This window comes from Molossus molossus, unplaced genomic scaffold (assembly GCF_014108415.1).
Source record: "Molossus molossus isolate mMolMol1 unplaced genomic scaffold, mMolMol1.p scaffold_m16_p_6, whole genome shotgun sequence".
Classification (NCBI taxonomy): domain Eukaryota; kingdom Metazoa; phylum Chordata; class Mammalia; order Chiroptera; family Molossidae; genus Molossus; species Molossus molossus.
Window position 1 is genome coordinate 44047056 of NW_023425399.1, and position 14806 is coordinate 44061861.

Here is a 14806-nt window from a genome sequence, read left to right on the forward strand (position 1 = left end):
AAAAATATTAATTTACTGTGCACTTTGTCATTTCCATGTGATCTGAAGGAAAACAGAACAAAAAATGGAGCAACAACAGATGAAATGCCAAGCTGTTTGCTTGTTTAAACGTGGAACTTTGCCATGATGGATGTGATCCTGGGTCAGCACTATTTACAGAAGAGCACATGGTATTTTGTCTCTATGAGCAGGAAAATGTTTTGAGATAAAATGTGATAAAAGCTTGTAGTGTTTCCAACTCAGCAGTAAAAGGAATCATGAAATGTAAGATGATAAATAAAAGTTCTATGAGTCATCCTTAATGTAGGGAAAATGTGCAGCCAGGACAGAAACTGTTTTTCTGCACGTTAAAAATAAACTCTAATGTACTGAAATAGAAATAAATAACAGCATGTCCTAGAAGCGCAAGTAACTATGGGACGCTAAGGAGTTTAATGTAATTCATGCTTTTCAAATAAATTTATTGAAATGGTAGGGACAATGATATAAAGGTTGTTTATTCTAGTTTTTTAAAAGTCAGGGTTATTAAGATATAACTTGCATACAGTGAAGTGCACTCTTTTTAGTGTACATTCTATTAATTTTGGTAGATACATTCAGCCATGGAGTCGCCATCATGATCAGTGCCATCAAACCCTTCCCCCATACCCATGTCAACCTAACATCTGTTTTCTGCTCCTGTAATTCTGCCTTTTCCAGAAGGTCATGTAAATGAAATCATACAGTACACAGACTTTTGACTCTGGCTTAAGTATTTGTGTACAGGTTTTTTCTGTGAACACACCTTTTCATTTCTCGTAGATAAATGCCCAGAAGTTCAAATGCTAGGTTAAATGGTAGTTGCGTATTTAGTTTGTAAAGAAACCACAAAACTCGTTTCCAGAGAGGTTGTGCTACCCTACATTGCCACTGGCAATGTGAGAATGATCCAGCTTTGATTGTGTGTTTGTGTAAATTTCAGTGTGAAATTGTCAGGGATTCACTACATTTACAATGTATGCCCTGTTAAGAATGTTTAATTTCTGGAAGTGTTATGACACTCCAGTATAAACTAAGTCATCCACAAAAGGGAAAACAGAAATCATGCTGGGCTTATTCTTTTCCTGGAGCAACTTGAAACACCAAAAAGCAATGCAGTAAAGATGTTTACAAAGTTCTGGGGAAGAGAAAACATGGGACACATGGAGATCCAGCCAATTTTCCAATCAGGCATTGTAGTAGACCAAGGAGCTATGAAGTAGAGGACCAGCCCCTGGAAAACAAAGCAAAGCAAAACACAGAAAAAAAAAAGGACTATAATGAAATCCAGGCAACCCATAAATGAATCAAAATGAAAAATGGAATGGGAAAACTGTAATAAAAAATGATGGTGAGGGTTACATCTACTCAATTATACTTAAAATTAAACACCTGGGGGATGCGTATTTATAACACAGATGTGTATATACATTCTGAAAAGTGATAATAATACATGTAACATAATCAGGAGAACATACTAAAATCATAATCAGATCATCTTTCATTACAAAGAGACAATAGGGTTCCAAATTAAAATTTATAATAAAAAAATACAATTTTAATCTACTAATGATTTTCCTTAAGATGTTGAGATAATATTTAATATACATGATGTAATAAAAATATATACTTAAACTTTAAAGGAAACGTTTAGGTACCCATTTAGTGCTTGGCAATATCTTTAGTTTTAAGTCAGTTCTCTTTTATTCTTTTAAATTAAAAAATTAAAGTAATACGTTTTACATAATATTAACATATATAATCTGAGCCTCTTTTAAATAAGAGTCTTTTTCTCACTCCCCTAAAACTGCAAAAAAAGATGTCTGAAGTTCTTCAAGGGTTAACATGGTTTTATTCCTGGGTAGCAGAATTTTTAGTGATTTGTTGCTTTCTTCTTTGTACACTTCTACAAGTCTTCCATTTTCTTTCTTTTTAAAAAAATTTTCTTTCTTTCTTTATTTTTAGAGACAGAGAAAGGGAGAGGGAGAGACAGAGATAGAAACATAGATGAGAGAGAAAAGAGACTGGCCATTTCCTGCATGCCCCTCACTGGGGGTTCGGCCCAACAACCCAGAATCAAACTGGTGATCTCTTTGTGCATGGGTTGATGCTCAACCACTGAGCCACACCAGCCGGGCAATAAGTCTTCAATTTTCTAAATAATGTGCATATATCACTTTCATTAAATAACACATACTTAGAAAAACAAAAAACAAACTTAGAGCTCTAAGAGGTCTTTAAAAAAATAAAATCAAATGCGTCATACTGGCATGTAGGCTTTCCTGGGTGGAGCAAGACAATAAGAGAAAGGGAGGGGGCTTCAAAGGATCCATCCATTTCCAAGACCTCCTCCTCAAGACATGAACAATGTGCTACCACCCCTGCACTGACTGCCACGGGTTCCACAGTCGAGGGTTTTGTCTCTCCCACACTCTACATTTCAAAGTTTCAATTATTCAAAATGCAAAATACTTACTTTTATTTATTTTCTTTTATAAAAACTTAAATGGCAAGCCCTATTACAAGTACTTTACAAATATTAGCTCATCTAATCCTCATAACAGCCCAATGAGATGAATATGATTATTATTATGCACCTTTTTCAGAAACTGAGGCACAGTGAAATAACTTAGCTGATAATGTGAACACCTGTTTATAAACTACTAAGGATGACATGATTTTCTATATAATCTTTTTTTAAAAAATATTTTTTCTTTATTGATTTTAGAGAGAGAGGAAGGCAGCGGGAGTGAGAGAAACATCGATGAGAGAACATCGATTGGCCGCATGCATGCCCTCCCTGGCAATCAGGCCCACAACCTGGGCATGTGCCCTGACAGGGAATCGAACCGGCGACTTCTGGTACATGGGTTGATAGTCAACCAGTGATTCACACTGGCCAGACGATTTTCTGTATGATTTACATGTCACCTTTCATTTATCGATTCAACTGATATTTACTGAGTACCTGCCAAGCACCCTTCTATGTGCTATTTTATCAGAGGTATTAAGGTGTTCAGCAATGGAAACAGATAAGAGTTTAAAAATAAGTATTCAAACAGGGAGAGAAAGGAGATCCAGCTTGTGTTTCCAAGATGTTCTCTCTAATTTCTTCTACATTTCTCATGGCCTGGCATCGATTGCCATTGCAAAGAAGCTACTGTAGAATTTTGATCTGTGTCTGGAAATGATTCAGAATCATAATTTCTGTTAGCGGTTGTAAACTGATAGCCCATAGCATACAGCTAGCTCCTGCAGGGCTTGAGAGTTGCCTTTGTGTTAATCCACAGTGGTTTTTAAAAATCAAATTTCCTTTTATTATAACATTACTTAAATAGGTACAAATATAAAATAGCCATACATTTCCTATGTTTATAGTGCTAATAAATCAAAATAAAAATTATAAAAATCATCAAAACTTCACAAACAACAAATTTCAAACCAATACAGGTTCATGAAAAAAAAAATTGTGAGATGCTTTGCAATGGTCAAAAAAAAAAAAAAAAAAGGATGACTGGTGTCTGGTCAGGTACACCCTTTCAGATTAACTCTGCCTTTTCTTGTTTTTGACCTATTTTACAAAACTGTAAGCTGTAAAAATTGATAGTAATAAAAGTGATTCTTGTCCATAGAAATATAAATGCTTCATGTGTATCCAGGAGATGCAATAGATTACTGCTCTGTGGGTATTGACAAGCTTTACACTACTTCTAAATACATTTCCGCAATTCCAATTGTCTTGTGCATTTTAAATTCTCCTTTAAACAGGTTGTAACATCTTAGTGGTCCTTTTGATTAAAGAGTCAAAATGTTTAACATGTTAATTTTATATTTGCATGAGAATAATTTTACCTTTTCTAAATATTATCCTTTAACACTCATTTATTATGGCACATTAGGCTTTGCTGATATTGAAATTGCCTCTAAAATTTCTCCCTGTTTAAATACCTGGAAGGCAGAAGCTGAGCTCATAATGTCACATTTGCCCTGCTGGTGCATGTGTAGTACCTGTGGACATGAGTTTGTAAGTCCCAGGGACTTTCACACATGTGTTTACACTCACATGCCTACATTGTTGAGGTTTTGAAAACAAGGTCTAGAGCTGATCTTGGACCTTGGGAGATCTTTCTTATGAGCCTACATACTTCTTTAACTACCTGCTCTCTCTCCTCCTTCCATGCCTGGGCCACATGTCTATGTAGGGGCCTGATGAGGAGATTCCTTTGAACCAACTTTGGCCCCAGGACAGTTAGAGACTTAAAGGCCTTGGAATTTAGATTTCTTCTTGAGGAGTCCTTTGGGTTGGTTTAACTTGTGCAAACTGTCCCTAAACAACTTCAGTAGTTGTTTAGAAAGGGGGTGAGGAGAAAAAGAAAAACCTCCAAAAATGAGTAGAACATGGTCATTTCTTAGCCTCTGGACCTGGGCCACTCAACTTGATGGCAGCTATTACCCATGGGGCTACTGAGTACTGGAAATGTGGCTAGTGCCACTGATAAATGAAATTTTTAACTTTAATTTAAATTTGTAAACTGATGTTCCATTCAGTTATTTGAAAACTCAGCATGATTGGAAGTGTTTGGGTGTGTGCATCTATTATTATTATTATTTTTTATCCTCTCCCGAGGACATTTTTCCATTTTTTGTTAAGATAGAGAGGGAGGGAGAGAGAGGAAGAGAGAGAAAGAAACATCGATGTGAAAGGGACACATCGAGTGGCTGCCACCCACACGACCAACCAGGGCCGGGGACAAACTGCAATCGAGGTACACGCCCTTAACGGGAAGGGAACCGGGTCTCTCTGTACCTCAGGCCAAGGCTCCAAGTGCTGAGCCAAACCGGCCAGGGCGTGTGCATCTATTTTTAACCATGCATTTTATGTATAAATTTTATGAAATCTAAATACAGAACAAGTATTTCTGATGACAATTTAGCTCCCGGATTTAAATATATGTTGCAAATGTAAAATATACACCATTTAAAAGACTTATACAAAAGAAAGAAAAAGTAAAACATTCCATTAATAGTTTTTCTGTTGATAATGTGTGAAGTGATATTTTGAATATACTAGGTAAAATAAAATATTATTAAAATTATTAATATTATTAAAATTAATTTCACCTTTCTTTTTTTGTTTTTAAACGTGCTATCAGAAAATTTGAGAGCCCATACTGGATTTGCATCATTGGGACAGGACTCTTTGGACCATGAATCCTTCCATTCCCGTCCACTTCTTTCCTTGTTTACTAAGGGGCACCCAAGTGATCCTAAACGCCGCTTTTCTGCATTGGTTTCCTAATCCTGGCAACTTTGTGTCTCCTTCCTACGGCACTGCATTGCCTACTTTTCCCTGTCACTCTGGTGGAGGGGTTTCCAGGTTCTGAGGGTAAGAACCCCTTGATCTTCCAGAGGTGGTCTGACTGCTCCGGACTTGCCGCTAGAGGGAGCTGCGTCTTTGCGTAGTTGCCGAGCAACTGGTGACCCGGAAGAAGTTCCCCGCCCTACACCGCGGCGGCCGCTCGCTGGCTGACTTCCGGCGCAGGCGAGGTCGCGGCGGGCCGGCTTTGGCGGCGGCGAGCAATGACCACACTCCGGGCCTTCACGTGCGACGACCTGTTCCGCTTCAACAACATGTGAGTGAGATGCGCACTGGGCGAGTGCGGGCGACGGCTCCCCTCGCCCGGGCTCGGGTCCGAGGAGTCAACCCTGCCTGGCCGCCACTGGTGCCTCCCTGGGGGCTGCAGGGTCCGAGGCGGGGTCTGGGCGGACGCACACTGCCCTGCTGACCTTGGCTGGGGCGCTTCAACTTCATCCCGCCACCCTGGGTCAGTTCTCGGCCGTTGTCAGTCTGCACTGGGTAGGCGGAGGTGGGGGCCGGGCGCCCGGCGCTGCTGCCCACGGGCCAGGGACGCGGCTTCCTCTTCTTGCCGTGGACACCCCAAAAGTACTGGCCGCAGAGGTGGTTGCGAGGACAGTAGTTGGTAGCCGAGTGTGTGTCGCAGCCCACCTGGTGCTGCCGGTGCACTTACACAGCAGTGAAGTGTCGAGTGGACCGTGGCGCCCCGCGGCGCTTCCTCTCGCAGTCGGCGGTCGGCTTTGGGTTTGTACCTCGGTTGCTGCGCGGCTCTCCCAGCCCGCACAGCTTTTTTCTGCTCTGCAGTCAGGGCGGGGCCGCGTGCTGGTGGAGGCCCATTTGTTGCAGTTTGTTTCAGTCCGAGTTGTCAGGATATGGGATTTACAGTTACCATTTTTTTTTTTTCCCTAAAGAAAACATTTTTATTATTTTTGAAGTTAGGAACATTTAAAGAGTTGACAGCTGTACCGCGAACACCTGTAGGCGTGGTATCTGAATTCTACAGTTTAGCTTTTGCGATATTGGCTCCATCACATATCTATCCATCGCCTATCCATCCACTCATTTTTCTACCAGTCCCATTCATCCACTCACTAATCCCACATCGATGTTTGAAGGGTGGACAAAATGTTGATAATGATGAGGAAGGAAGTTCTGGAGAAGGAAGGGGGTGTTAAGGTGAGAGAGCTTGAGGTGTGGCCAGACAACTTGGAGATAAGTGTGACTGTAGTGGTGGGTTTCTGGATCTCAGTAGCCAAAGAGAAAATGGTGAAACCACTTTTGCTCCATTGTTGAGGGGTTTACAATTGATCCTGTTGGAAGAATTTTCTGTTGGTCACTCCCTGGAAGCAGCATAACTAAGACAGTTTGTGTTGAGCTTTTGCTGATCCCAGCGCTGGCACTGTAATAACATTTAGTTCTCACAGTTCTCTGAGTAGGTAGTCTCATTACCCCTATTTTATGTATGAGCAAATTAAGGAAGATACTGAGAGCTCAACTGAATTATCCCAGATGTTAGAGCCTTGCAGTGAGAGTGAGTCAAACAAGGAGTCTAATCTGAGGAGATTGGCAACAGCAATTTGGAAATGCAAATTCTCGACTGTTTGAGAACCACTGGTCTGAAGTCCAAGCTCTTCAACACAGACCTATGTGGAATAGGAAGTGAGTAGAGGAAGTATACCAGGTAGGTAAGCCATATAGGAGATCTTGACAATGGCCCAAAGATGACAACTTAACAAAGGCTTGGGTTTAGGAGGTGCAGGCCTGGGAGGTGACAGTTAGCAATGAAGCTTCAAGGATAGAAACGGTAAAGTCTCTTGGAGAATCAGTTTTAACTAAATATCTGGGAAGAGACAATACTGTTTTATGTGAAAATGAGTAGAAGTAAGTACGAACATGTACATAAAACATTAGATGTCAAAGAATCATTCAGCTTAATATGGCCTCTTCAGAGTATGCCAGTAGAGGAATTCCTCTTCCTTCCCATTTTTCCCTATTTCTCACTTTGATTAGGGTACTTCTGTAGAGAACTCAGAATCACAGAATTAGGGTGTTGCAACAAGAATTGAAAGAAGCAGTGGATGTAGAAACATTAGAATTAATTTAACAAATATTTTATTCTTAGAAAATTATTTGTGTAACTATTAATGGAACCGTACCAGTGAACAAAACAGGAAAAATATATCTTTATGGAATTTACATTTTAGAGGGGAAAACAAAAGAAAATACATGTAGCCCTGGCCAGTTTTGCTCAGTGGTTAGAGCAGTAGCCCACGTACCAGTGAGTTTCAGGTTTGATTTGGGTCAAGGGCACGTACCCGGTTGCTGTTAGTCTCTCGCCCTGGTTGGGGTCCTGCGGGAGGCAACCAGTTGATGTGTCCCTCTCACATCGATGTTTCTCTCTCCCTCTCACTCTATCTGAAGATAAATAGAAAAATATCTTCTGGTGAGGATTTATAAAAAGAAAACTAGGCTCTGGGATGGTGCCCTAAGGCATCAAATGTTAGAGTGAAGACCTAGTGGCCCACTGAGGTGGGAGGAAAATCTAATGGTGGGGTCTTGAAGCTGAGCAAGGAAAATGTTTCAGGTGGAGGTAGTAGGGAACTATGTCAAGAGCTGCTGATGCCTAATTGTGAAGTACATTTGTACATTTCTTAGGGAGTGGAAAATTGCAGGAGCAGGATTCAGGGTAGTGCAAGGTGGTGAGTGGGGTCTGCTTGCCAGAACTCTAGGCATGATTACAGGAGAACAGGTAGATAGTGCAGATGCTGTAGGTGGATGGATGGATTCTGAAGCTTTTTTCTTATTGTTGTATTTTCTTTTTTTTTTTTTATCCTCACCCAAGGTCATTTTTCCATTTTTTTGTGTAGATAGAGTGGGAGGGAGAGAGAGAAACATCGACGTGAAAGGGACACATCGAGTAGCTGCCACCTGCACAGCCCAACCAGGGCCAGGGACAAACTGCAACCGAGGTAAGCGCCTTTAGTGGGAACTGAACCCCGGTCTCTATGGGCCGCAGGCCGATGCTCTAACTGTCGTATTTTCTTTGTGAAGTAGGAAGCAGCTGAGATGCAGAAGGGGGATGGCCTGTTGGAGAGTTGACGCAAGAGGAGAGAATATGTTAGAGCAAGTGATTCTCCAGATCCTCAAGATTGTTTTGGGGCTCTTCCTGGTCAGAGCTATTTTCATAATAATACTAAGGGGTTTTTTTTGTTTGCCTTTTGCACTCTCATTCTCTCAAGTGCATAGTGGAGTTTTCCAGATGTGTGTTTTTACAGCAAGTATAACAGACATATATGAGAATCCAGCTGTCTTCAGTTAGGCCAGACATTAAAAAGATCTGTAAAATTGTTAAAATAGTGCCATTCTTGTCATTAAAATTAAAAAAAAAGTTTTTTTGTTTGTTTTTTAAATATATCACGCAACTTTATGGGCGGTCTGGGGAAATGTATTGTTTATAGTATGTGGTGAAATAATTTGCCTTTGGCAATATACTTATTCATGAAGAATGGATGCCCACCAAAGCAAGACCATCCTAGAGTATGGCTGATTGTCCTTGCCTTCACACTGCTCATTCAGGTAACACACCACAACTGAACATCACTTTCTTTCTTTACAGTTCTCTCTCTCTGTTAATGATAATAGCAAGTTCATATAGAAAAATGTAAGAAAACAAAAGCCTTTTAAAAAGTTACTACTCTAGTAATTTGATCATTATATCTATTGGCTAAGCATTGATAGTAAATGTCTGTCTTCTGATTGCTTGTTTTTTTTTTTATCCTCACCCGAGGACATTTTCCCATTTTTTGTTCAGATAGAGCGGGAGGGAGAGAGAGGAAGAGAGAGAGAGAGAGAAACATCGATGTGAAAGGGACACATTGAGTGGCTGCCACCCGCACGACCAACCAGGGCCGGGGACAAACTGCAACCGAGGTACATGCCCTTAGTGGGAACCGAACCCGGGTCACTCTGTACCGCAGGCCGACGCTCCAACCGCTGAGCCAAACTGGCCTGATTGCTTGTTTTTTAATGAAAAAGGTTATTGTTTTCTTTCAGAGAAATTGCTGAACACAGTGTCAGCCCATAACAGGCCTTAGTATTAATCTCCCTTTCTCTTAAGCAGTATTCTTATTTATAACAAGGGTCTATCTACACAGCAGCAAAACCAAAGTGGTCAGTGTTTCTATTCACCTTTCCACTAAGAGAGGGCCTGTCTCTACAACCTAAAAGACCTCTTTTCTACTTTTAGGCTTTGATGTTCATTTTAACTTGATTTTACTTTTTTTAAAAAAAATTTAAATGTATTGGGTTAACATTGGTTAATAACATATAACTTTCAGGTGTATACCATTTAACACCCCTGTATTCTATTGCATGCTCCCGCAGTCTAGTTTCCTTCTGTTAACATATATTTGGTCCCCCTTACCCACTTCACCCTCCCCTGCATCCCACTTTTCTGGTAACCACCATGCTAATGTCTATATCTATGACCATCGGACTTATTTCACTTAGCATAACACTCCCAAGATTTCATCAATGCTGTCACAAATGTCAGTATTTCATTTAAAGCTGAGTAGTATTCCGTTTTACATATATACCACATCATCTTTCTCCAGTCATCCATCTGTGGACACTTAGATTGTTTCCATGTCTTAGCTATTGTAAATAATGCTGCAGTGAAAATAGGGGCACATAGATCTTAATGCATAAGTATTTATATAGTTTTTGGGTAAATACCCAGAAGAGGAATTGCTGGATCATATGGTAGTTCTATTCTTAGTTTTTTTGAAGAATTCTTTTGTTTTCTATAGTAGCTGTACTAATTTACCTTCCCATCTACAGTATATGAGGGTTTCTTTTTCTTTTTTTTTTTTTTTTTTTTTTTATCCTCACCCGAGGACATTTTTCCATTTTTTGTTCAGGTAGAGTGGGAGGGAGAGAGAGGAACAGAGAGAGAGGGAAACATCGATGCGAAAGGAACACATCGAGTGGCTGCCACCCGCACGACCAACCAGGGCCGGGGAAAAACTGCAACCGAGGTACGTGCCCTTAGCGGGAACCGAACCCGGGTCTCTCCAGACCGCAGGCCGACGCTCTAACCGCTGAGCCAAACCGGCCAGGGCAAGGGGTTTCTTTTTCTCTACGTCCTCCCAACACGTATTTCTTGTCTTATTTGATAACAGCCATTGTAACAGGTGTTAGTTGATAATCTCATTGTGGTTTTAATTTGCATTTCCCTAATAACTAGTGATGTTACATGTCTGTCTTCCTTGGGAAAGTGTCTGTTTGGGTCCCCTGCCCATTTTTAATTGGATTCTTGTTGTTGAGTTTTATGAGTTCTTTATATCTTCTCCTGTTTGGTTGGTTGCCTTTTGGTTTCTTTTGCTTGCAGAAGTTTTTAGTTTGATGTAGTGTCATTAATTTATTTTTGCTTTATTTCAGTTGCATTTGGGATCAAGTTCACAAAAAACACTTCTGAGACCAATGTCCATTGCCTGTGTCTTCTGTGTATTTTATTATTTCAGGTCTTAAATTCAGATCTTGAATCCATTTCAGTTAATTTTGTGCATGGTGTAAGATAGTAGTCTATTTTCATTCTTTTGCATATGGCTGCCCAGTTTTCCCAACACCATTTCCTTTTTCCATTGTATATTCTTGGCTCCTTTGTCAAAAATTAGTTGTCCATATATGTGTGAATTATTTCTGGGCTCTCAATTCTGTTCCATTGGTCTGTGTGTCTGTTTTTCTGCCAATACCATACTATTTTGATTACTGTAATTTTGTACTATAGTTTGGAGTCAGGGAGTGTGATGCCTCCAGTTTTGTTAATTTTTCTTGGGATTACTTTGGCTATTTGGGTTCTTTTGAGGTTGCATACAAATTTTTTAAAAAGTTATTCATGCAAAATGGGTTAAAGGGGGTTAAAAGGTACAAAACTTCCAGTTATAAAATAACTAAGTCATGAGCATGTAATGGATAGGATAATTAATAATACTGTATTACGTATTTAAAAGTTGCTAAGAGTAGATATTTAAAAGTTCTTACCACAATAAAAATTTTTTTTGCAACTATCATTTTGCAATATGGCCATTAGGTCATTTAAACCATCTTTTTTAGCACTAAGGTGGTTTTGTTGTTGTTGTTGTTTTTTCTTTATTGATATTAGAGAGAAAGGAAGGGAGAGAGAGAAACATCCATGAGCGAGAACATTGATTGGCCACCTCCTGCACGACTCCCACTGGGGATCAGGCCCACGACCTGGGCATGTGCTCTGACCGGGAACCGAACCAGTGATCTCCTGGTTCATGGGTCGACGCTCAACCACCAAGCAACACCGACTGGGCCCTAAAGTTGGTTTTAAAGTGGATTTAGCATGTTTTTATTTCCTTGTGCATATTATTTTTAGTTTTAATGGCTTGTTTAAACTGGTTTGTAAACACTGCTTACTGTTGACATTTCTTATTTCTTTCAGTAACTTGGATCCACTTACAGAAACAGTATCCTTTTTATAAAAAGTTAAATGAAGGCTTACTAAGAGTGAGGAAAATAGGGAAACATAGGCAAGTACTGAAAAACTTTAAAACTTGTACTTCAGCCCTGGCCGGTTTGGCTCAGTGGTTGGAGCTTTGGCCTGTGGGCCAGAGAGTCCCGGGTTTGGTTCCCGCTAGTGGCACGTACCAAAAAAAAACTTGTAGTTCAGGAAATATTATAAGCAACATGAAAGCAATTTAAAAAAACAACTGGGAAAAAGATTTGTCTTAAACCTGCCTGACAAGCTGCTAATATAATGACCTCATAAATCTATAACAGTACAGCTTCCCTCTCAGTAGTAAGTATTGCTATACATGACAGAAAGTAGTGAGTTCAGCAGAATGGGTTATTTCTGTCTCTTGTGAATGAAGTCTGGAAATGATGAGCAGTCCAGGGCAGGTGGTGGTTCCATGTTGTCACCAGTGACCAGGTTCTATACTCAAACCACTTCCCAGGGTGGCCTTGGCCTTCCTATCCCATGGCTGCCAGATCAAATGACATCATATCCATATTCCTGGCAGGAGGATCAACATGGGGGAAAGTGAAAGTGTTTCCTGTATCTCACTGACCAGCACCTGCTTCATGCTACATTTATCCAGCTGTAAGAGTCCCAGAATGCGCCTAGCTTTAAATTGGGGCTTGTCATTAAAGTGAAGAGAGGATTTGGGGTAATAATTAGCAGTGTCTATGATGTTTCCCAGTAGAAAAATGGGCAGACATATGAAGTGAGGGTACTCTGGGTTATGTTGCACTGACAATTCTCACTCTTAGTGGCTTAAAATACAAACTTGGATTTCTGGGTTATCCACGTCCATTGCAGGGTAGGAGGGTAATATTAGCTGATATTTTAATAAAAGAGGGCATCTAGGAGGCTAGTGAACATATTAGGAGCTCAGTCTCATCAGTCAGAAGACATGTGAATTACAACCAAAATGAGATGTGATGTTTTACCTATCAAATTATCAAGAATGAAAAAAAAAAAAAATGATAAAACTCAGTGCTGATGAGGGTGAGGTTACAGGAATATTCTCATACATTGCTAGTGATGCTATAAACTGCAACAGTTTCTTTTGGAAAGCACTTGGCAAAGTAATTCTTAGTAATTCCATATCCTAGGAGCAGAAAATAACAGGCAACAGAAGCAGTTATGTCAGGGTGTGGCAAACTAAGGTGCATAAGCCAAGTTTGCACACTGCTTATTTGTATAAATAAAGTTTTACTAGGATGCAGCTATACTGAGCATTGTCTGTTTTTATAAATAGTTTTGTTGGGGCACAGCTATATTGAGTATCCATGACCTTCACAGTTTGAGTAGTTGTAATCAGAGACCATATAGACCCCACAGCCTAGAATATTTACTACCTGGCCCTTTACAAAAAATGCTTGTTAACCATTTATGCCATTACAAAAATATTTATCGCAGTTATTAAAAATTTGGGATAACATTCATACACAACAATGAGGAAATGGCTAAATAAATTATTCTATATACATAAACAATTTTAAAGTTTTTGAAAATGTGCAAACAACCCAGATGTCCACTGTCAAGAGATAGTATATTTAAATTGTCTTTTCACACAACGGAATACTATACAGTAGTAAAAATTAATTATAGGTAGAGGCAACAACAGGGCTACATATCAGAAATAGTTGAGTGGAAGAAGCAAAAAAATCTAAAGTTTTCATTTATATTTTAAAAAGTATGACCTACTAAAGACCTTTCCAAGTTTTTTTTTAAAAGTAAAGAGTCCTGGCTGGTTTAGCTCAGCGGTTAGAGCGGCGGCCTACGGTCCAGAGAGACCTGGGTTTGGTTCCCGCTAAGGGCGCGTACCTCGGTTGCAGTTTGTCACTGCTCCTGGTTGGTCGTGCAGGTGGCAGCCACTCGATGTGTCCCTTTCCCGTCTATGTTTCTCTCTCCCTCCCTCCCTCCCTCCTACTTTATCTGAACAAAAAATGTCCTCGGTTGAGGATAAAAAAAAAAAGTAAAAGGATTTTGAAGAATTTTGAACAACAGAAATTTTCACTGCATAATAAGGGAAAATACTAGGATGCAAATCACAACTTATATGGTATGCTGCCAGTTACCTGTAAAATTTACAGTAAAAGTCTCATAATCCAGGTAAAGCCATATTTGAAAGTAACTTACCAACTCCTAGTGGTTGATGAGTGGGCGCCTCAGAAAAGACAGTGGTGTGTGTTAAGCCTGTCATATTAGGGGTTATGTTTGAAGAGTAATGAAAATAAAGCTTGTCCTTCAGAGGAGAGTTTGAAGAATTTATGGGTTTTGCAGGAAACTTTTTTTTTTTTTTAAGTGTATGATTGATGCTGTCCCTTCATAGAACTGCATCAGCATGCTTATACCAAGAAGAAATATAGGAATGAGTATGTATCAGAAAAAAAAACCAGGGTTGAAGAGTTAAGTAATGAGCATTCACTCTTAAGTCAGCTTCGATTGCATTACTAGAAATGGAGAATTTGAATTAGTGGAAAGGAAAACTGAGCAATTGTTAAGTTGCTTCTGGAAGTACTTAGTTTTTGTTTTGTTTTCCAAGATAAAAAAACTTTATTATAGAGAGAAGAAAAATTTATCATCCAATAATACAGAAATCTATCCAACTTTGCCACAACCAATATACATGAACTGTACAAATTTACACTAGTTCATGATTTACCAAATAAAAGACAACTGGGAAGTACTTAATTTTAAAGTTACTTTCAGTCTCATAGCTGAAGCTAAAGTAGAAACCAGTAATTAATTTTCCAGTGCAATTGTGGGAAAATAAACATACTGAGCATTTATGTGTGAAGCACCAGGGATAGAGTGATATTACTCATAGTCTTAAGGGGAGACAGATTGTAAATAAATAAGAATATCAGGTGAGGATAAGTGCTTAAGGGGAGACA

At 39.6% G+C, this 14806-nt stretch overlaps 1 protein-coding gene across 3 annotated transcripts in view; it reads left to right on the plus strand.

Annotated features, from left to right (window-relative positions):
• The first annotated feature begins 5552 nt into the window (after positions 1-5552).
• NAA20 (N-alpha-acetyltransferase 20, NatB catalytic subunit) overlaps positions 5553-14806 on the plus strand; it is a 37003-nt gene continuing 27749 nt past the window's right edge. The window contains exons 1-2 of one of the 3 annotated variants that reach the window (XM_036244353.1): positions 5553-5651; positions 11844-11868. In XM_036244353.1, coding sequence (XP_036100246.1) covers positions 5599-5651; positions 11844-11868 — 78 coding nt within the window. In that variant the 5' untranslated portion in view covers positions 5553-5598. Of the gene's footprint in view, positions 5652-11843; positions 11869-13937; positions 14022-14806 lie in introns of those variants that run through there. The other 2 variants (XM_036244355.1, XM_036244354.1) reach the window with 2 other exon arrangements.